The sequence below is a fragment of the Ambystoma mexicanum genome, chromosome 9 (genome assembly GCF_040938575.1).
Source record: "Ambystoma mexicanum isolate Mex_15411 chromosome 9, UKY_AmexF1_1, whole genome shotgun sequence".
Classification (NCBI taxonomy): Eukaryota; Metazoa; Chordata; class Amphibia; order Caudata; family Ambystomatidae; genus Ambystoma; species Ambystoma mexicanum.
The window spans coordinates 1,468,959,639-1,468,982,854 of record NC_090931.1 but is presented as its reverse complement, the minus strand read 5'-3'; the positions used below and the strand labels follow the sequence as shown (position 1 = coordinate 1,468,982,854).

Sequence of the window (23,216 nt, the reverse complement as noted above, 5' to 3'; positions counted from 1 at the left end):
CATAACCAACCGCCACCCCCCTCATCTTGTAACAGCACATTTAAAACATTACTGTGGTGAAAAATGCCTAAGAAGCGGGGGCTTCACAACAGCAGCCGGATAGTTTTCCACATAGTTCATTAAGTATTTCCATGGGGCCACATATTTTGTATATCTGTGTTAGGGAGAATTCTCCAAATGTGCTCATTTCCCTTACCTTTTGAGACCCCCAGCAACTTTGTTAGATTTCTAGGATTTGTTTTTTTACCTGGAAAGAGTGCGAGCCTTTTTTCCCCACTCTTTCGTGTATTTTGATGTGTGTTTTACTTTTGTGTTCTTTGGTTATGGAGTTTTAAAACAACTCCAGTGGCATCATCATTTTCTGTGTGTCACACAGCACCTTCAGACTCCCCAAGGTTTAAATACCTTCTCTGGGACTGACTACTGTCTCCCAGAGCATGTAAAGTTAAATTGACTTTGCTAGTCTCTTTAAATGTACTGACCCAGCACACCCTATCTTACTATAGAGTGCTGGAGGGGTTGCCCAGCTTCCCCTGAGTCAAACACTCATGTAACACTAAAATGTTACCCTTTCCTACTTTAAATGGCTGGTGGCAGTGGTTTAGATCAAACTACCATGATTTTTCCCGACTGCTAACAACGGTAGCTAAAAATTGGGTCAGCCATGTTTTTCAAAATGGTGCCCAAAACCCATCTGTAAAAACAGACTCCGGTCATCTTTTTGCGCCATTTCTTTTAGGAAAGGTCCTTCTTGTGTTTGTCTCTGCGCGCCAAACCAGGTTTGGTCCCTTTGTTCATTGGCCTTTGGCGGGCTTCAGTACTGAAGCCCTCCTCCGGTGCCTGAGTGTCTGGGGTGGACAGGATGTGAGGGAGGTGCCAGAAACTCCCTGTGCTTAGTCTCCTAGGAGACCTGAATGCACTCTGGCGTGGTTGGCCGGCTGGCCTGTCCGGCAAGGACAGCCACCCTGCTGTGTGAGTGACAGCCAGGCTGTAATGAATGGGGGAAAACTGTTTAAAAGCAGGTCTCTGGGACTTGGAAAGCAGAGTCGACCACTGGAACAAAAGAACCGAAGGAGAGGAAGTAAGAGGACTGCTGCAACTCCTGGACGACCGGTGAAGCCCTGCTGCAGGTCCGAATTGCCTGAAACTCTGACAGAGAAGCCCTTCAAGGTTAACTTCTTCCCTTGAGTTTGGTGGGAACAACCAACTCGCAAGCCACCGGTACACCGTCCTATTCTGGTTGAATTTTCATCAGAGTGCTGTTGAAAACCAAATAGCCAGTGGGAAGAAAACCAGCTTGTGGACTTTATGGCACTCGCACCTTAAACCGACATCTAGCTACAGCTTTTGGCCTCTTCCCTGGGCAGTGCAGGAACCTCCCAACGTCCTCCTTGTCCCCACGACTGAAGCTCAGGAACAGCGAGATCTGCTCAAACTGCCAGGAACAACTGCCTCAGCTATAGCTTTCTTCATTGACAAGGTACTGTGCAAACGCGGTCCGGAAATCTTTTCGGCCACCGAGAAAGTGCGTGAAACTTTCCTCAACTACGAAGGCTTGTCCTTCCCTTAACATTCGTCAAACTTTTTGCCTAGCTAAATCCTTTAAAAATCTGTGGCAAAGACTTAACCGTTACTTACCAGAACTGTGCTATCCTATACAAAAGATTCTGAACCATTGACTTTGGCCCAGGCCTATTCAGAAGAATTGCTGGTTGTATTAAACTGAAACCCTTTGCCATGCCTATGAATGTATTTGGGCTCTCTATTCTTATAACCTTGTCTTTTCCCTCCTTTATTAAGTATCTGAAGTGCCATTTTGCTCCCACTTCATTTTGGAGCTAAACTTGTTAATTTACTTACCGGTTGGATTTTTATGGTGTATTAATGTGTGATATTGAACTGCTTGTGCTAGAGTAATGCTTTATAACTGACTGAGTAAATAAATGTATATTCTTTTACCAAGAAACCTTGAGTAAGTGTTTACTTGAATCACTGTATTGGTTGGTCCTTTGTGTAACTTGTTCTACTGCTCACTTAAACTCTTGAGAGAAGTCTGGCTGCTCAGCCATTGCTACCACTTTACTGTGTAGTACAGGCTTGTACCAAAGGTGAAATTGTGCTTACACTTGTAGTCCTAATTGCCTGTAGTGTTCCCCAAGGGCACTGCAGGTGATTCTGCCTAACAAGCTCCCTTCACACAAGGCCGTGATCTTTTCCAATACAGATATGTCCCAACACATCAGCCACCACATTTGAAGTATCGGACCCGCCCCGCTCTTCCAATTCCGGGCAATGGTTAGTCTAACTGCCAATAGCAAATGCCCTACCAGGAACACCATATTAACAGACAGTCACGACTGTGCCACTGGCGCACCGATTGGCACCCATCGTAGACTATTTGGGACTCATTTGTTTCCGTAATACTCCCTGAACACTACCTATTCATATTATTGTCTTTACATTCCGTTTGCAAGGCTTTGGAACTTTGTTTACTTTTACAAACATGTCCTATAATACGCCTTGTGGCAGATCCCATTCCCTAGCTATTCCTATGCAGCAGTTCTAGCACTAGAATCCCCAGAAGCCTTAGAGAACAGTGCAGCTTTTGCTTTCCCAGGATTACATTTAGTTGTGCTGCTCCTGGTGCTGCCAATTAGCCTACTTCAGCACAGGGCAGGTCAGTATTTAAGCAGCTGCCTGCAGGAGCACAGGCCTCTTGCATTGAGCTTTCTACCAGCCCTTTCCTGCCTTGTTCCTTGGAAATTTGCTGTGTCCTTTGGTTTCCAGTTCCTGCTCTAGTTCTAGCCCTGTGCTTCCCATACTGGAGCCCTGCTTCCTTGTTTGCAGCCCTCTGTTCCCTGGCTTCAGCCCCCTTACTCTCTTCCTTGCTTGTAGCCCTCTGTTCCTTGGCTACACCCACTTTGCTTTCTACCATCAATTAACTTGTTCCTTGCCGTGTACTGCAACCACTGCCCATGATTCCGGTCCTTAGTTTCCTTGAGTCTTCATTCCTCCCCTTTTTTCATCCACTTCAGTAGTACTATTTCCTTGTTTTCTCTCTGCTAGCTTACTCCTGTTTTTCCAGCCCTGAGTTACTGTTCTTGATTCCTGTGTACAGTTTCCGGTCCCCGTTCCCTGCATTTAGATACTAGTTTTTTGCCCTTCCTTTCTTCCGGTTCTCTGTCCTGAACCTTGCTCTCTTGGACTTCCTTTCCCCTGGATATTTCTGTTCTTGTCTTCACTTGTGCTTTATGTAATTCCTATGTACAGATTTTGGCTGCCGGATTTCCAGCAAGCAATCTCTGCCCCTTCCCTTGTCGCGTTTCAGTGTTGTACTTCGTATCATTGTTAACAGTGTACTGGTTCCTGTTTCAGGAAGCAGTCATTGTTTGGTTCCTGCTGGACCTGTACAGGCTTCAGTCTTGTGAGTACTGTTACCTTGTTCGTGCCTTAGGGTTCACACACAGACACCCACTGCTGTTGCTCCTTTCCATGAGCATTCAGAGTGGGCCCCTGTAATAGCAATCTGCTCAGAAGGCTGGAGTTTCCCTGGTTCCGTGGGACACTCTTCCCCCATTCTGCTTACACCCCAAGAGGGAACCAAACGTGTTTGTTCTCTTTGTATTCCCTGCCCCTTTTTGTTCAGAGCCTCGGTTGCCTATCCTTTCTTGTGTGCAGGACTCCTTGTAATCCAGCTTCTTGTGTGCCTTTCTCCCTTTGGCTTAGTGGGCACGCCTCTACCTTCAGGCCCTTCCTGACAGAATGTAAGAGCCACATTATTCTGCTTTCCCAGTAAGGGTAGGCACATTTAAGTCTAAGGTATCTGAATCCCTGAAAAAGAAACCCATGCGTAAGACTGTAGGTTCACGCACCTTTGCTAAGAGAACTGCTAGTCTTACAGATACATATATTCAAGAAAATTACTTTTTGCGTGATGCTTATTACACACACTGGCTCAGTGATCCAACAATCTAAGATTACAATGACATATGTGATTACGACCCTGAGCTACTATCAACAGAGGAATTGCAAGATAAAAATCACTTTTTACAGACATTACTAGCACAACCCATGGGAAATTCCCATAATAGCTTTAGTGCTGCCAATGCACACATCAAGTCATAACCTTATGCCAATTCTGTACTTACCTCTCAGAGCCTGCATTCCACTGAGCCTCTCCCAGAGCACACTACTCCCCCATTTTAATCTACTTGAATCTCCTTCTCCAGGCGCTTCTCTTACCTCAGGAGGCATACCACAGCAATACATTAATGTGATCCCTGTTGCCAAAGTAATTTGCTCTAGATCAGCAAGGCTAGCTGCACAGTCACCCCAGGTTGCTAAAAACACTGATTCAACAGGACATGACACTCAGTGTTCTGAGATTAGTGCTGCTGGCCCTGTGTACAAAAGACCAATACAGGTCCTAATGCTTCCCCGATAACTACTAACCACAGTAACACAAAGGTTAGTCTTCACATTTCAACACCTTCCTCTTCTGCGACACCAGAATATGCAACACCAGAATATGTCACAGGAACATATCAGTTAGAGAAACAGCTTGTGTGCCTTAGAAGACAAACTGATGACCTCTATGATGAGTTTGTCTACTTGCATAACAGGAATCTAGCAAGGGGCCTCCATATACCAGAAAATGTGGCACTATGTAAAACACCCGACATTCTGTCTTTGAATATCGACATGGTAAGGCCTGGAATGGTAACACAGAAACTGATGCAGACCTATACATAGCAGATGGAAGACCTGAACTTGGCATATGCCTACCAGCTACAGCTTAACACAGCTCATATCCCTTACCAGCCAAAGTAACTCAGACTGTTGCAAAACTAGTGAAGAATTCATTCCTCCAGTTGGCCAAACAGCTCAAGCTGCCATTTCACCACAAGCCAAGTGTAACCTTCTGAGTGAAGATTCCGCTGAGTTGAAAGACTTGCCAGTTCTTGCCCTCGATTTCAGTCCTTTACTCACACTTGCAGCCTCTACTGAAGTGACCAAGTCAGATATGTACTCTGCTTCTATGGATATTCCAGCAACAGACCATTAGTCAGACATTGAGACCCATCCCGAACTTAACCCAGAACCTGTATGGAGTCCAGTTCTGTCATCAGTCAATACCCCAGATCCATCAGTCAACCTGAGCACACAAGACTTTGAAGGCCAGCCACCTGAAAGCCTGCCCTTGCCTGATACTACCCTAACCAACAGGGAAGACATGAACTTGAACAAAGTTGTCCAAGACCTATCGATAAGCACAGTCATTGGTGTCATGCTTCTTGAAGCCTTTCCTTCCGTTCACAAAGACTGTATAAACCTCCAAGGGAATCCTGATCTACATCCCTCAAATTACCCTGTTGTGGAGACAGATACTGTTATATCCACTGAGGTAACTGCGTGGATAGTGGATACTGTTCCTTCCAAGAACCCTGCCAGGTACATGAATGCCAGTAAAGATTCATTTACGAACAAAGATGCACCCTTGTTTATGCATTGCAATGGGTTTCCTGCCTTGCCTGATGTGCCTTCCAATAGGAAAATCACGCTGACTCAATACATTGGAAGATTTGAAAGAACCCCCTAAAGCAACCCATTCAGCCGTAGCCCTGGTTGCACCTATCAGTGTTGTTCCATTGCCAGCCCTTCGGAAAATCTCTTCCTTCAGAAAAGAAGAAGCAATGGAGCATGGAGCAGAGCTTCACAATTCCTCAGTCCATGGACGCATTGCAGTGTTTTGTGCCTCTGAAAACTTGTCTTTCCTGGATTTAAACACCAATGTTCTACAGGATGTCAAAGTGTCCTCCATTAAAGACTCTCACCTTGAAGCCTTAAACAGGGTTTGGTTCATCATGATGTGCTATCACAGTATAAGACCCTTCTACAGTGAGCCAGGCCTTGGACTCAATCTTCTTTTTGGTCTAACTACATGGGGCCTGGGGAGGGGTATATTGTCACGACTGTGCCACTGGCGCACCAGTTGGCACCCATCGTGGACTATTTGGGACTCATTTGTTTCCGTAATACTCCCTGGACAACACCTATCCATATTATTGTCTTTACTTTCCGTTTGCAAGGCTTTGGAACTTTCTTATTTACATTTACAAACTACATGTCCCACAATGCACCTTGTGGCAGTTCCCATTCCCTGGCTATTCCTATGCAGCAGTTCTAGCAATACAATCCCCAGATGCCTTAGAGAACAGTGCAGGTTTCTCTTTCCCAGGACTAGAGAGGGAGCAGGCCAATTACAATCAGGTGTGCTGCTCCAGGTGCTGCTAATTAGCCTACTTCAGCACATTGCAGGTCAGTATTTAAGCAGCTGCCTGCAGGAGCACAGGTCTCTTGCATTGAGCTTTCTACCAGCCCTTTGTTGCTTTGTTCCTTGGAAATTTGCTGTGTCCTGTGGTTTCCAGTTCCTGCTCTTATTCCAGAGCCCTGTGCTTCCCATACTGCAGACCTGCTTCCTCGTTTGCAGCCCTCTGTTCCCTGGCTACACCCACTTTGCTTTCTACCATCAAGTATCTTGTTCCTTGCCGTGTGCTGCGCCCACTGCCCATGATTCCTGTCCTTAGTTTCCTTGAGCCTTCAGTCCTCCCCTTTTTTCATCCACTTCAGTAGTACTGTTTCCTTGTTTTCTCTCTGCTAGCTTACTGGGTTTTTCCAGCCCTGAGTTACTGTTCTTGATTCCCGTGTACAGATTCCGGTCGCCGTTCCCTGCATTTAGATATACGTTTTTTGCCCTTCCTTTCTTCCGGTTCTCGGTCCTGAACCTTGCTCTTTTTGACTTCCTTTCCACTGGATATTTCTGTTCTTGTCTTCACTTGTGCTTTATGTAATTCCTATGTACAGAGTTTGGCTGCTGGATTCCCAGCAGGCAATCTCTGCCCCTTCCCTTGTCGCGTTTCAGTGTTGTACTTCGTGTCATAGTTAACAGTGTACTGGTTCCTGTTTCAGGATGCAGTCATTGTTCGGTTCCTGCTGGACCTGTACAAGCTTCAGTCTTGTGAGTACTGTTACCTTGTTCGTGCCTTAGGGTTCAGACACCCACTGCTGTTGCTCCTTTCCATGAGCATTCAGATTGGGCCCCTGTAATAGCAATCTGCTCAGAAGGCTGGAGTTTCCCTGGTTCTGTGGGACACTCTCCCCCACCCCGCCCCCCCCAATTCTTGTTTTTTTATTTTTTTTTATTCAGTTTGTTACAAACTTTTAAAAAAGACAAAAAGAAAAAAAGCACATTGAAAACTCACATCAGTAACGTCAGAAATGTCCGTCCGCACAACATAAATCATACTGGTTTGGAGCAGGAACTTAATTTAAAATTTCACGTAGTCACTTCTTTTCTTTCAGTGACCATCTAAGTGCGGTTTATCACCTAATTAAGGCTAATCATAGAACGACATCAAACGAAAGAAAGACTAGACAACATTGCTTCACCCCCTTTTTTTTTAAAGCTTTGATCCTCCGTTCATCCGGCATTCCCAATATGACCTAGGAAGTAGATCAAGGCAAATGTCAATTTGTTATTGGACCCTTCAAATAGTGCCGACCACCAATCTTCGCAGTCCAAAGTTGTTAGTTTTCCAATTTCTTCTCTAAAGAACAGCGATCTTTTTCCACATGGAGCAGGGCAGAAAGCGACAAGGTGTTTCAAGGTTTCTACAACGCTATTACAGAACCTACACATTACGTCATCAGATGATATTTTATTCCTCCGTCTTAAGGTTTCCTTAGTCTCAAGTTGATTTAACCTGAATCTTAGAAACACATCACGAAGATTTTTGTTTGGAAACTTGACCAAATAACTTGAGTTTGTTATATGGGTTTGCTTCAGTTGGGACAAGTTCCATACATTTATGTTGTGACCTTTGTTGGCAGCTTACCATCCGATATTCGGGTTCCACCACAGCATTTCTTCCAGAATACTGAGCGTTTCCAGAATCAATTTGCAGCTTGTCATCCATAGCTTTTGTATCGATTGCTCCTTAGTTCCAAGTTTTGGTTTCAGTATTCGGAATTGTGAAGCGCAATGAGGATCTGTTATTTTCCCAAATAAGGATAGAGAATTCCATATTATTTTTGCTGTAATAGATGTTAATCCTAGCTCATATCTGATACAGGCTTTCGGCACTCCTGTTCCAAGATGTAGTATTTTTGTCCAGAAGAGATGTTCACAGGTTTCCCCATACCTTATAGGAGCATCCAAATGAGGTCTCTGTGCCGTAGATTAGAGAGGGCTCCACTTTCATCTTATAAAAGTTAATTACTGGTTCAAGGCTAAATTTACCAAATTTTTTATTGATAAATTAACCTTGAACCAACAGTTGTTTACTTTTTACCTTCATAACTCATCATTGGCTTGTCATTGATATTTGCACTTATTGTGGCTCAGAGATATCTTATTTGGGTTGATTTCTTTAAGATGTTCGATTCAATCTTCCATTGGAAATTTACTTTCTTGGTTCTTCTTTGGCCCTCTAAAGTCTTCAGTTCAATAATCTCTGTCTTTGCACTGTTGATCAACATTCTGTTCTCGGTAATATAAGAATGTAGTGCGATTAGTTTACGTTGTAAACCAATCTCGGTTAAGTCCAAAAGAACAATGTCCGCATACAGCATCTACTCAATTTTCATGTTGTTAATTTTAGGTGAAAATGATCTTATTTCATCAAACGGTGTTCCTATGTCTGCAATAAAGAAGTTAAACAGGATTGCTCCTAATGGGCAACCCTGTTTCACTCCCCGTTCTGTACTTATAGATCTTGATAGTAAACCGTTTCCATCCAGACAAATTTTTATATTCGTGTCTGTGTACAGTTGTTTTATTGCACGGATCAAGCCCTGTGGACAGTTTTTCTTTTAGCTTTTCCCACAATAGTTCACGATCCACTGCATCGAAAGCATGCGCAAGATCTACAAACGCTACAAATACAGTTTCTTTTTTCCTTATCGCCTCCATTTTCAGTACATTAATCATGAATAGATTCAGGTTGCATCCGACACCTTTAACGAACCCTGATTGTCTCATGTCGTATGCTCCTGACTTTCTGATCCATGTTGACAGTTGTTGTAGTGTGGCAAAGATCTTTCCAACAACATCAAGGAGTGCGATAGGCCTGTAATTTTTTGGATCTGAACGGGTACCTTTTTTAAAAATTGGAACGATTATGGCACTCTTCCAAGTTGCTGGAATTTGTTTTTTTTTCAATGACGATGTTAAAGACGGTTCTGCAAAAGCTTGCCCACTGGATTTTGCTTCAGCATGTGGTTTGTAAGACCGTCAGGTCCACAAGCTCGCGAGGAGCTTAATCCTTTTATGTTGTCTAAGATGTCTAATTCGTCGATGATTAAGTCCCATGGTTTCATTTCATCAAACGTTACAGATTTTCTTCGCTCCTTGCTCTTATATAGTTCTGTATAACGTTGGATCCAAGCAGCTTCACTTACCATGTTACTGACTAATGCCTTTTGAGGAGTTTCCATGTAAGTTAAGGTCCAGAAGTCCCTAGTTGTTTTCTTCCTTAAACAGATTTCCATTGCCTCCGCATCATTTTGAAGCATTATGCTTCTATGACTTTTTATCCAATTGTTATATGATCTTTTTATTTTTATTAATTTGTCTCGCCTATTCGTTGTTTCTTTGCGTTTTAGGTTACGAATCTTTTGTCGGAGCTCTCTTTTTTTCTTCATGGTTTCTTGGTCAAAGTTGTGACAAGGTTTGTATTTGGTTTTCTCATTGAAAGTTGTGAATTCCCTATATTGCTCCAGGAATGGTGCATAATTCATATAGTACTGTTGTCTTCAACCTTTTTAGTCAGTTCCAATATTTTAGAGGAGTTTAGCCTCAGACGATTCCGCCCAGGGACTACTTCAAGCTCATGAGCGTAATTTCCTTGGTTCTTATATTGCAAATAGTTTCCAATCCCAACTTTTACAAGATCTTGATCACTAGTTTGTGTTTTATGGACCTTTAAGTGTGATATCTTTTCCAGTAGACCATTTGATACAAAGATATAGTCCAGTATTGCTCTTTGGTTATTCCTTGTATAAGTTGGATTTGGTGGTATGTCACATGATGTGTGACCATTTAATCGATGTCCTCGACTATTCAACTCATCTTGTATGTATGTTGCTAATTTTGCTTTTGCAGTAGATTTTGATCCATTATCCGTACATACTACTTCATTGATTGCGGCTATTAAGTCAAGGTTCCAATCTCCACACACAATTATGTTAGGACTTTCAATTTCAGATATGATATTATCAATTTCGTCACATAGTCTGTCTGCAAAAGCCCATGTCCCAGTTGCTTTTGATTGCCAATATATGTTAAGTATAGCCTTAGATCAGGATCATTATCTTTTTCCATTCGGTCCAGGGTTGAAATCTGGATGTAAGGTGATTTAATCACAGACTCTGTTATTCGGTATCCACTTCTTCTATGTACCATTCTGCGTACACCCCAAGAGGGAACCAAACGTGTTTGTTCTCTTTGTATTCCCTGCCCCTTTTTGTTCACAGCCTCTGTTGCCTATCCTTTCTTGTCTGCAGGACTCCCTGTAATCCAGCTTCTTGTGTGCCTTTCTCCCTTTGGCTTAGTAGGCATGCCCCTACCTTCAGGCCCTTCCTGACACAGACATTGGAAAACCACCATCACACGTGTCCCCCAGAACCACCACCAAAGGCTCCATCGGTAGTTGAACCCCTGTAATCTCCTTGATCCTAGCCAGGACTTCCCTCTAAAAACAATCAGTATGCCCACAATTCCATAGCATGTGAATGAGGGATCCCTCGGCATTGCACCCCTGCCAGCAATTAGAAGAAAATGCAGCATTCATACAGTGAAGCGTTTGTAGGGTGAGAAACCATTTATAGCAGAATTTGTATGTGCTTTCCCTGTCTGTGGCACATCGGGAGGTCTTATACATCCGGGCCCAGATGCGCAGCCACACATCATCTATTTAGATACCCAGATACCCCTCCCATATACTCATCTAAGGAAGAGGAGGGACTCCCTCCCTGTGTCTAATAGCTTATATAGTTTTAACACTTTGGATTTGCTAGCCCCAGACTGGAGTCCAAGTTTAAGAGGGCTTAGGGGCCTTGTTCCCCCACTTTTAATCAATGGTGGAGATGTCCAGTGGTGTAATTGCTCATAACAAAACCGCCCGATTCAGTCAAAAAGAAAGCCTGCTTATATTCAATGAAAGACAATGGGCTGCTGTCTTGATATAGCTGCTGCAAGGTTTCCAATCCACTCGCAACCCATGCCCCAAAACTCACTTTCTCACAGCCTGGCTAAAGGTGGGATTATTCTAAACAGACCTGTCCCCACTGGGGTACTCAATCTGCGTAGTGCTTGCTTCAAATCGTAGAGCCTGTGTCTAGTGTAAGAGAGCAGCGAAGCCCAACCCCAGACATTGATCCACCCGTGACCCAACATATGGAAGCCTAGTGAATACTATCACTCAGAAGGTCGCCTCTTTAGCCCTCCATTTCGGCGCTAGCTGGTTCCCCAACCATGTCATTGCATGGGACATCTGTGCAGCCACATTATAGCAAAAGATGTATGGGTCCCCCAGGCCTCCCCTCTCAAAGGTTTGTCAGAACCTTTCTAGCGACCCGCGCCCTCCTGTTACCCCAAATGAAGTGGAAAATCTTATTCTGCATATTATGGAGCTCGGCATCTGAAATTCCAAAGGAAGCACCAGGCAGAAATACAAAGGTCTGGGGACCAAATTCATCTGAACGGCACTGATCCTGCCGAACCAGGATCTCCCCTTTCCGCCCCATCTAGCTAGATCTTCCGTCAGCTCACTAAAGAGGGTGGAAAAATTAGATTTGTACACCTTAGACACCCTATTTGGGATCTGGACCCCAGGCAAGGAATTGTCACCAGGCTCCACCGCATTGGAGAGAGTGCCTCCAAACTAGTCCGATTCACCGGAAGGACAGACATCCAACCCGTACGATTTGTCGTAGTTAGTAATAACTCCTGCCACTCACTGAAAGGATGTAAGATCTAGCAGTGTGACACCCAAAGAGGCACAGGGATTCGTCAATGTCAAGAGGACATCATTTGCATACAATGAAATCTTATATTCCTTCCCCCCTAAGGACACCCCAGTGATTCTCGCGTTATTCCTACCATGACAAGCAAACGGCTCCATTGTCAGCCAAACGCCAGTGGAGAAAGGGAACATCCCTGCCTTGTCCCTCTGGTTATAGCTACATTCTGAGAGTAATGCCAATTGACCCCAAGAGAAGTTGACTGCTCGCGATAGTTGGCTAGAACCAGCTTGACAAAGTTGGGGCGAAACTGAGAGCCTCAAAGGTATGCATAATATAGCCCCAGTTCACCCTGTCAAAAGCTTTATCAGCATCTAGTGCCAACACGCCCAATACCACCCCATCGGTGTGGACAACTTCAATGATGTCTCTGATTCTCCTAATGCTATCGTGAGTACTCCGTCCCATAAAAAAACCTGTTTGATCCTCATGTATAATATTGCAAGAGCTCCATCAGGCGCCGAGCTAAGATCTTGGAGAAGAGCTTTGAGTCATTGTAATTGGGCGATACGAGTCGCATCAGGCCGGAACTTTCCCAGGCTTAGGAATCAGTACCATTGTAGATGTGCCCATAGTCGGGGTGACCCCACCAGATACCAGGAATTAATTGAACAGAACCGTTAAGTGTGGGACGAGAATGGGTCGGAATTTTTTTATAAAAAGAAGTTATAAAACTGCCCGGTCATGGGGCCTTATTTTTAAAAGATTTGATTGCCCACTCCACTTTGCAAGGTAGTATGGGTCCCTCCAGAGATTCCCTCTGCTCGTTTGACAGGCGCGGGCCGCAGCTTCTCACAAATATTGAACTTGCGCCGCCTCTGACAGGAATTCCCCTGCAAATACAGATGAAAAAAAGGTATGTAGTGATTACAACTAATTAAATTACAGAGAATGCTGTAATAACAAACATTTAATAATGACAAAATATTGAATTTTTGTTTTAAATTTATATGGCGTGAGGTAAGGGGTTAAAACGCGGGGGAGGGGGTTAGGATGCGTTTAAAAGCATAGGGAAACAGGGCGTACAGGCCCCCCCAAAATAAAAATAAAATAAAAAATTCAATATTTTTTGTTCAAACATTTTCATTATTGCAGCATTCTCTGTAATTGAATTCATTTGAATAACATGTAACCATGAAAAATTACTCTGAAGCATCTGTGGTTTGTCTATTTCTGCCCAGTGCAGTCCCGCTTGTTCATCGTATAAGGCTGCTACGTTATTCGGTGTTCTTAGCTTCTTTAATTTAGAAACCAAAAGGTGATTTGCTTTTTTGCAATTCACATAATAAAGTTGCCCCATTTTCACTAGGGCCTGTGAAGACCCATCAGCCAGATGTTCCTCAAATTTGTTCCGTGCTACTTTTAACACCCGCAGGGAAGCTCATGACCCTGAACCTTTATGCTTTGCCTCTGCTGCCGCTACTCGCCTCTCCAACTCCAAACCAACCAGTCTACGCTCCCTAATATAGGCCGCCAAACGACTAATCAGTTTGCCCCGAATGACAGCCTTCATGGCATCCCAAACTATTGCTGAAGTAATGGCTTCCCCAATATCTCTGCAAAGTACCTGATCTTCCAAAACGGGATCAAACCATTTCCAGGGCTGTCTAATAGGTACAGGCCTGTCCAGGATCGGCAGAGAAAGCCTTGCAGGTGCATGGTCTGGGAGTGTGTGCTGTTAAATCGCCACCTCTCCTAGACATGGGAATAGTCCATTGGGGATCAGTAACAGGTCAAGCCTGAAACCCCCCCCCCCCCCCCGCCCTCGTGCACATGAGAGTAGAAGGTGAAATCCCTGTCATGCCCATGGGAAACCCTCCAGGCATCAACTAGCCCCAACTACCGAAGTAAGTTAGTGAATGAGAGGACATGCTTATTGTACACTCTGGACATAGACAGGGTTTTATCCGCCATCGGATTAGGAACCAAGCATCGGATTAGGAACCAAGTTAAACCCCCCCCCTCCCCCCAAGCAATATATCCCCATCAGCAAAAGGCAGTACCTGAGACACCACCTCCTCCAGGAACCGATCCTGCCCAGTATTAGGAGCGTAGAGAGAAATCAAGGTAAACAAGCTATCCCATAGCCACGCCTTGACACAACTGGGTAGGTATCCCCATAGGATCCCGCAGAATTTGTGTTTTCCCCCAATTAACTGGCCACACCCCACTTCCTTTCACCCCCTGAAGCAAACAATTGTTTAGGAAAGGCCATGTGTCTCAACCTCTGCTCATTACTCTGAAGCAGGCGAGTTGCTTGCAAAAATACATCCTAGAAGCCTAGCCACTTCTTTCACTGAGAAGGTCTCCTCTATAGCCCTCCATTTCGGCGCTGGTTGGTTCCCCAACCATGTCATCGCATGGGAGATCTGTGCAGCCACATTATAGCAAAAGATCTGGATCCCCCAGGCACCCCCTCTCAAAGGTTTTGTTAGAACCTTTCTAGCGACCCAAGCCCTCTTGTTAGCCCAAATGAAGTGGAAAATCTTATTCTGCAGATTATCGAGCTCGGCATCGGGAATTCTAACCGGAAGCACCAGGCAGAAATACAAAAGTCTGGGGACCAAATCCATCTGAACGGCACTGATACTGCCGAACCAGGATATCTCCTGTCCACCCCATCTAGCTAGATCTTCCGTCAGCTCCCTAAAGAGGGAGGGGAATATAGATTTGTACAACCTAGAGATCCTATTTGGAATCTGGACCCCCAGGTAAGGAATAGTCACCCGACTGCACCACATTAGAGAGAGTGCCTCCAAACTAGCCCGAATCACCAGAAGGACCGAGACGTTCAACCCGTACGATTTGTCGTAGTTAGCAACGCATTCTGTCACTTGCTGAAAGGATATTAGATCTAACAGTGTTGCACCCAAAGAGGCACAGGGTTTCGCCAATGTCAAGAGGACATCAGTTGAATACAATTAAATCTTATATTCCTTCCCCCCTATAGACACCCCAGTGATTCTCTCGTTATTCCTAACATGACAGGCAAACGGCTCCATTGTCAGCGCAAACACCAGTGGAGAAAAGGGGACGGCCCTGCCTGGTCCCTTCAGTTATAGCAAAATTCTGAGAGTAATGCCCATTGACCCTAACAGAAGTTAACTGCTTGTCATAGATGCTAGAACCAGCTTGACAAAGTTGGGGTCGAAACCGAGAGCCTCTAAGGTACGCCTAATGTAGCCCCAGTTCACCCTGTCAAAAGCTTTGAGCGTCTAGTGCCAACACGCCCAATACCACCCCATCAGTGTGGCCAACTTCAATTATGTCTCTAATACTCCTAATGCTATCGTGAGTACTCCGTCCCATATTAAAACCTGTTTGATCCCCATCTACAATATTAGGCAAGACCTCCTTCAGCCGGCGAGCTAAGATCTTGGAAAAGAGCTTCGAGTCAGTATTAATTAATGTAATTGGGTGAAATGAGTCGCATCGGGCCAGATCCTTCCCAGGCTTAGGAATCAGTACCATTGTAGATGTGACCATAGTCGGGGTGACCCCACCAGAATCCAGGAATGAATTGAAGAGAACCATTAAGTGTGGGATGAGAAGGGGTCGGAATTTTTTATAAACAGAAGCTTTAATTAAATTAGAGAATGCTGTAAAAACAAACATTTAATAATGACAAAAATGTAATTTTTGTTTAAAATGTATATGGGGTGAGGTAAGGGGTTAAAACGGGTGGGGAGGGGTTAGGATGTATTTAAAAGCATAGGGATACAGGGCGTTTGGGGGACCCCCAAAATAAAATAAAATATTAAATATTTTTAGTTGGCAAATTTTCGTTATTACAGCATTTTCTGTAATTTAATTCATTAAAATAACATGTAACCATGAAAAATGACTGACGTATCTGTCGTTTGTCTATTTCTGCCCAGTGCTGTCCCCCTTGATCATCGTATAAGGCTGCAACATTATTCAGTGTTCTTAGCTTCTTTAATTTAGAAACCAAGAGGCGATGGGCTTTTTTGCAATTCACAATATAAAATTGCCTCATTTTCACTAGGGCCTGTGCAGACCTATCAGCCAGATGTTTTTCAAATTTTTTTCCATGCTACTTTTAACACTCGCAGGGAGGCTTGTGACCTTTATGCTTTGCCTCTGCTGCCGCTACTCCCCTCTCTAACTCCAAACGAACCAGACTGCGCTCCCTAATATAGGCCGCGGAACAAATAATCAGTTTGCCCCGAATAACAGCCTTCATGGCATCCAAACTATTGCCGGAGAAGTGCCCACTTTCCCATTTTCCCGAAAATTATTTGTAATGGCTTCCCCAATGTCTCTGCATAGTACCTGATCTGCAAAAATAGGATCATACAATTTCCAGGGCCGTCTAATAGGTACAGGCTTGGCAAGATCGCCAGAGAAAGCCTTGCAGGTGTATGTGTGCGCTGTCCAATCTCCACCTCTCCTACACATGGGAATAGCCCATTGGGGATCAGTTACAGGTAGAGCCTGGCAAAACCCCCGTGCACATGCAATTAGAAGGTGAAATCCCCGTCATCCCAATGGGAAACACTCCAGGCATCAATGAGCCCCAACTACCTAAGTAAATTAGTGAATGAGAGGGCATGCTTATAGTCCACTCTGGACGCAGACAGGGTTTTATCCACCATCGGATTAGGCACCAAGTTAATATCACTCCCAAGCAATATATACCCTTTAGCAAAAGGCAGTACCTGAGACACCACCTCCTCCAGGAACCAATCCTGCCCAGTATTAGGAGCGTAAAGCGAAATCAAGGTAAACAAGGGATCCCATAGCCACCCCTTGACACAACTGTACCTCCCCATAGGATGCTGTAGAATTTGTGTTTTCCCCCAATATAATGGCCACACCCCACTTCTTTCACCCCCTGAAGAAAACAATTGTTTAGGAAAGGCCCTGTGTCTCCACCTCTGCTCATTCTTCTGAAGCAGGCGAGTCTCTGGCAGAAATACAATGCAGAGTGACATTTCCACCATCCACCTAAGGACCGGCTTCCACTTTACTAGAAAATTAAGCCCTTGTACATTCCAGGTACTCGGCCATATTCGCTGCTCCATGGCGGGGTTGAGATCAGTCAGGGTCATGACACCAAATCATCATACCACCATAACTTCCGTAACCATCCCTTGGCTGCCTGACGAACAACTGCATCATCTGACTCATAGTAAAAATGTTCAACTTTTACCTCCACCACCTCCCCTCCCACAGCCCAATGTAAACACAAACACCCAACCCCCAAAAAAAACACTCATAAATCTAATCGAGACTTACACACAATGCATTCCGACATGGTGGGACATCCATCTCCCCTTTCAAGTAGCCCCTCTCCCAACTAAAGCAATGTCACCCTGTGCACCGCCATAATCAAATGTATTGGTACCACTGGTCGGCAGGCCAAGAAATACCTGGGCATAAGCACATCGCTTGAACTGGAATGGAAAGTTTGCAACATTATAGCCTTTAACCTTCCTCCCTCTCCCCGTTTTGTCAAGAACTATTTTATAAAATATGCTTTGGCTTAGTTCACCCTGATGGAGAAGTACATTTGGGTGAAATGAAGTGAGGGTGACATGACTTGTGTGGTCTTCTCTCGGTCACACTTTGTCAATCGTTGTGGAAAGGTTTCAGGGCTATGATCTTAGTGGAGTCAAGAGCTGAATCCCAGCTAGACCAAGCCTCCTTGTGCTGCTGTGTGTCTACTCCTGGTGTGCCGACAAGTAAGAGATAGTAACGAGCTTCCACTGTGATGTTGGAAGTGAGCTCAGGCTCCAGTAGGGAATGCCTTGTCAAGACAAGACAGGTGTCTGTCTTGCCTTAATGTGAAGATGTGTGAGAACAGCACCAAGTATGTTCTGCGGGTTCGGGGAGGAGCACAGCAATGGGACTGAGAAGATGTTTCCCTGCTGTATGCTTTTCTTACTGATGTGGTGACAAATAGAGAGTGCACAAAGCATGTTCTGGAACTTTGGGGTAAACAGAGTCTAGCAAACCAAACCCCAAAGGATGTGCATGTCAAACTAATCTGGCTAAAATGAAGGACAACGATGAGCATGGTCTCCACCTTCAAAGCTGCCTGAATGCAATTTACGTAGGTTTTGACTAAAAAGCTCCTCTATTTTAGAAGGAAACCAGATGCCTGCAAACAAAGTGTTTGGTTAAACATTACTCCTTGCCTAGTCCGATCTTATTTCATGTTAATTTTTTTTTGTATAGCTGCAGAGCAGTGGAGCGCTTCACAACATGTGGTAGCCGGCATCGGGCATGGCAGGGGTGTTGGTCGGTGTGGAAAAGATCAGGGGCTAAGCGAATGTCGGGTCTGGCAGAATTCAAGGCCAGCTATAGCCTTTTTGGTGTAGTCTCTGGGACACAAACAAAAGACCCGGGGCTATAACCCCCTCAGCCCCAGCTCTAGCAACGCCTTTGGGGCATGGTGTTTGTGGACAGTAGTGCAGTACTGCTTGGTGCCAGAGACGATTGCTCCCTACGGTCATTCTTGGCTCACCTCATTGCCGCATCTTGTGCCCTTTGCGATCCCTTTCGTTTTCGCTCTCTTCCTCTACTCACTCCCTTACTCTGGAATGCTCTTCCTTCTCCACACTTCTCCTGCTCTTTCTCCATTTAAATGAACCGCCTACCTGTCCACCTTTCTCAAGAACAACTTGCATAGCATTCTACATCGGTAACGCAACAAACTCTTGTAAATAAAAAGCTGATTGCGCTTTTAGTGTCCCCCGCATTCATCAAATGTAAAGCGGGGGACAAAAGGCACATTTGGAAAAGCTTGAGTTACAAAATGCGAGCAAGTGGGCCTTGCTATTTTGTAACTCAAACTTTTCTAATACGGTCTTTTAACGTAGATCCTTTTACACCACTGCATCTTCCTGTTCTCCTCTGCTCTTACCTCTCTACAACAACCCCAAAGCACTTATCCCTCATCCCTTCATCCTAAAACATAGCACTTCCTCCACTATGCCATTCCTATATCATGTTTTACTGTCCTTGTCCCTGGTTCATGTTTCCACCTCCCATGCATCATCTGGTCTTATATCTACAACCTCCCACCTATTGTTAAGACACTGGTTATCTACTCTGTAAATCAATGTTCTAATGTTTTGTTAGCATTTTTATGCCAGAAATGCATTGTTTTCACTGTAATTTTCATTCGATAAAATAAAAATAATAATTACATTGTGTGGGAGGTATTCCCTTCTAAGGCGGGAATGACAATTACAGGGCACGAAGGATCCTCCTTTTACAATGTTTGCCTTCACACTATCTTAATCTTTAAAGTGATTGCAACTAAGATGAATTGTGTTTGGCAGACACGGTGCATTGAACACATGCAACATATATGTTGTGTACTACGAATAGGACTGGTACTTAAACAGAAGCCTTGAATTTGAAATGTTGACTATTTCTCTGCGCATTCTCTTTATCTACTTATTTTATCTAAAGAGGGGGACTGAGGCCTCTGCTTCAGAGAAGGCATGCCATTGAAAGAAAGAATGTAGTCAGGTTCTCTGCCCGAAGCTTGGTCTTTATGTGTTTTTTAAGTTGACCTGTTTGATAGGACATACATAGGAGGCAGTCTATGCATCAGCCTTGCTGTGTGTAGGACTCAATCTGTTCTCCTAGACAGTGAGCCAGAAGTCGGCTTTGGATTCCATGGCTTGATTCATATTTCATTAAAATAGTCCTGATGCGCCTCACCATCTCCTCAGGGCAATATCTTGATTAAACAAGCTGCCTGGTGTTAGGGGGATTGATTTTGATGTAACTGGTGAGTTAGGAAAGGGACAATTATAGGTATTCTATCACAAAAGGCTGGGGAGGATCGCAGCACAGCATCTTGGAGCACGTATTTAGTGTTACAATTTGGGTTCATGGCCTATCTGCGGGAGAGGCCAGAACATGTGCTTTAGCAGGATACAGAAAAGACAACAAGGTGGCTATGGGGCCAACTGTCAGAAGTAGAACACACAGCACATTGAGGAAAGGAAAATGTCAACGTCCACATATTCCAGGTGGATATACAAAGAGCCAAGTCATGCACTGGAAATGGTTTCAGACGGAACTACTGGAAATCTGTGAAAACATGTGGTTGAAATCATTTGTACAGAACAGTGGAATCTCATGCTAGATCTTGGGGGTAGACTGTGGGGGTTGCTGGAAAAAGGCTGGCTTCTATTGCATTCCCCTGCTACAGTTATATGGAAATAACAGTGAGAAGTGTGTGTCAGCTCAAAATTCCTTTGTGCAAAGAAACAAGCCCTATAAACTGCCACTCAACTACACAATGCACGATTCCAGGTCGTATGGTAATCGATAAATCATGCAGGGAAATGTATCTGGGGGGAGCCAAAGCATTTGGAAATAAGACCCATTCCAAGTTGTGTTTATTAATATTATTTATTTGTTTTAGTTATTGAATAACCTTTACAAAAAGAAGATGACTAAAATTTAAATACCAAATTAGAATATCAAAAATTAATAAGGAATAAAACTTCTCCTGATAATCCTTACATTAAATTTTCCTATTCACATAGCAAAATAAAAACACAGTATCAAATAATTCCTATAGGTCACATAAAATAAGACATTTACCATATACATAAAGGTTTAGTAAATGGTACTGCAGGTAAAAAAAGAGAAATAGATATGAATAATAACATATACAACCTCCAAGCTCAATGGACATAGAACAGAACAAAATTCATAAATACAGAAATAGGTACATATATCTAGCTACTAAAATAGCTTACAAACCAAGCTTATTGTGTTAATTGCTATTTGTCTAGTGGTCATCTTCCATTGTTATAGCCTTGTAGCACACTAGGCTTGTTCCAGAGTGTATGCTGCACAGGTCCGAGTGCCTGCAGAAAAGAGCATGACTGCATGTGTGAAAGCATGTGTGGTTTGAGCATTCCTGTATAATGTCAGGCATAGTCTGGGAGGGAAGAGCCATTGATTGAACTACAAGCAGTTAAGGCAGTTATTAATGTCATCCACAAAGTAGCCTGTAAACATTAAGATTTATCAGGATTTGTGATCACTTCAATTATGGGGAGAATAACAAGCTATGAATGGATATACAATGACCTTTCATTGCATGTGATAAGGAGCTTCAACCACTGGATACAAATGGTAATAGTAGGCAGTAACAGACAATAGCCATAGGCAGAAAACAAGTCTTGATCACAAGTGTCTCACCATGGGGATTCGGAGTGCATTGACATAGAAGGAGTGAATCTCCCAGTAGCAGCAAATGTTGTAGATGAATTTGATCATCCGATGGGACCAGAAAACGCCAGCGATTACCAACATGGAGATGAGGATTGCATTTTCTTGGATCCTGAAACAAAAATGAGAAGTGAAATTAGAATAGTCTAAGCCACTTAAGTTGGCGGCCAACTGCGTGGCTCTCCAAAAGCATGGCCAACACAGGGGAGAGGGCTCTCTCCATACCACCTCCTTAACACACAAACCCAGACCGCTTGATTTTGTCAAATGGGATAGAAAAAGAAAGGGATGTCAATTCACAAGTGTAAGGGTTAATGGAAATGACATCACACACCCAATACCCGAATGGCAGCATAGGAATAAATGTCACATGGCCTTTGACCCTAATGACATCACAGGAAAAGAAGTTAAATTGCATTGGACAATGATGACATCATAGGAAGAAACATCCACATGTGCTCACAGGCTGCCTTAATTGGCCACAGGTCATGTGCAATCGGCCCTGATGGCAGAGAAAATAAATTGGGTATGGAAATGGCAGAGGAGTAAGTTGAACGGCGAAAGCAGATGGAAGAGGAGTCTGAATTCCATTGGCAAGGAATTCAGTGCCACTACAAAAAAGTGCCTATAACGAATTGGCACCATGTGTCTATGACTGTAACCTAGTGATCCGAAATTAACACAAGGGGAGATGTGAAGTTTTACAAAAAACCCTGAATAAATAAAAGAAAATGTATGAAAAAAAACATCAATAAAATGCAATGAGATTCTCGATTATAACAACCGACTTCCTAGCTTTCAGTGTCAAGCTTCAATAGAATTTTCCAAGTTCTCAGAGTAGGAAATAATCTACAAACCTAGCTCGGAAGCCAACTGCCTTCAAACACCCATTCAACAAGCATACATTTCAGCAATTCATAGGCTGTTGATTGAGATAAGACACTCTCGAGGGTTGTCCTACAAAGAGAGGCAGCAGGAGGAGTTGGGTCACAGTACCCATGAGGCAACCTGGGGCGGTATTCAGGATTGCTGAAACCACAATATGCACCCATTGCTGAGAGAGTGACCATCTGTGTTGGAGAGTGTTGTTTCTTCAGCATTTTCAACCTTTGGTTGTGATCTTTTTACATTAAATTCTTTTTGTAACTTGGGCTCATTTTTTTCATTGGCTGTTAGCGCCTGGTTTGCCTAACTCTTATTGCATTTTCATAATTTTCACTGTTCCATGCAGGCCAATGGCTCCCTGTTTTATTTCACTTTACTCAGCCAGGAGTTCATATACCAACTTAAAATGTCGGACGCCTACTTCGATAGGTCACAGTAGACCACCTGTCGGCTAACTACAGACCATTACTAAGGGAGTATTCCTCTACGTCAGAGAGGAGTGTTTCAACCATATTTTAAACCTTTGTTTGTAACATTGTTTGATTAAGTTATTCTTTCCTTCATTGAGCACAGATCACCTTAAAGAGAAAGGCTACATTTACCTGTCAAGAACCTGTGATTAATCAGGTGTGAATCCCTCAGAGATCCTGGCCTGGGACCCCTCTCATGTGGCCAGGGAAAGGCAGACGCTTCCTGATCCAGACCCTGGGCGTGGTGTTCTGCGGGTGGATCACATGGGTGGGTGCAGGTTGGAATGAATTGGAGAATCCCTTGTGTAACCTTGCCAGAGATCCTACTCTTTTGATGGCATATTATAACAAAGATGTATGTTGGGGACTCCATGCCCCGTACTGGGATGAAGTAAAGGGCTGCAGAGGCCCGAGACTGCAAAGTGCAGCCTGTTAGTGTTGATGACCCACACCTGAGGGAGACTGGGAGGCATAGAAGGCCCCCTCAGGTGCAGGCCATTAAGAAGAGCATTAGTAGAAGGTGGAGCAGTTTTCATACCTCCACGTGGCAGC

General features: G+C 44.0%; 1 protein-coding gene across 11 annotated transcripts in view; it reads right to left on the bottom strand.

Annotated features, from left to right (window-relative positions):
* The window catches only part of ATG9A (autophagy related 9A), a 1,030,802-nt gene that overhangs the window by 587,407 nt on the left and 420,179 nt on the right, over positions 1 to 23,216 (bottom strand). For all 11 annotated transcript variants that reach the window (XM_069616910.1, XM_069616912.1, XM_069616911.1 and 8 more), the window contains one exon: positions 21,280 to 21,421. In XM_069616910.1, the coding sequence (XP_069473011.1) occupies positions 21,280 to 21,421 (142 nt within the window). The remainder of the gene's footprint in view (positions 1 to 21,279; positions 21,422 to 23,216) is intronic.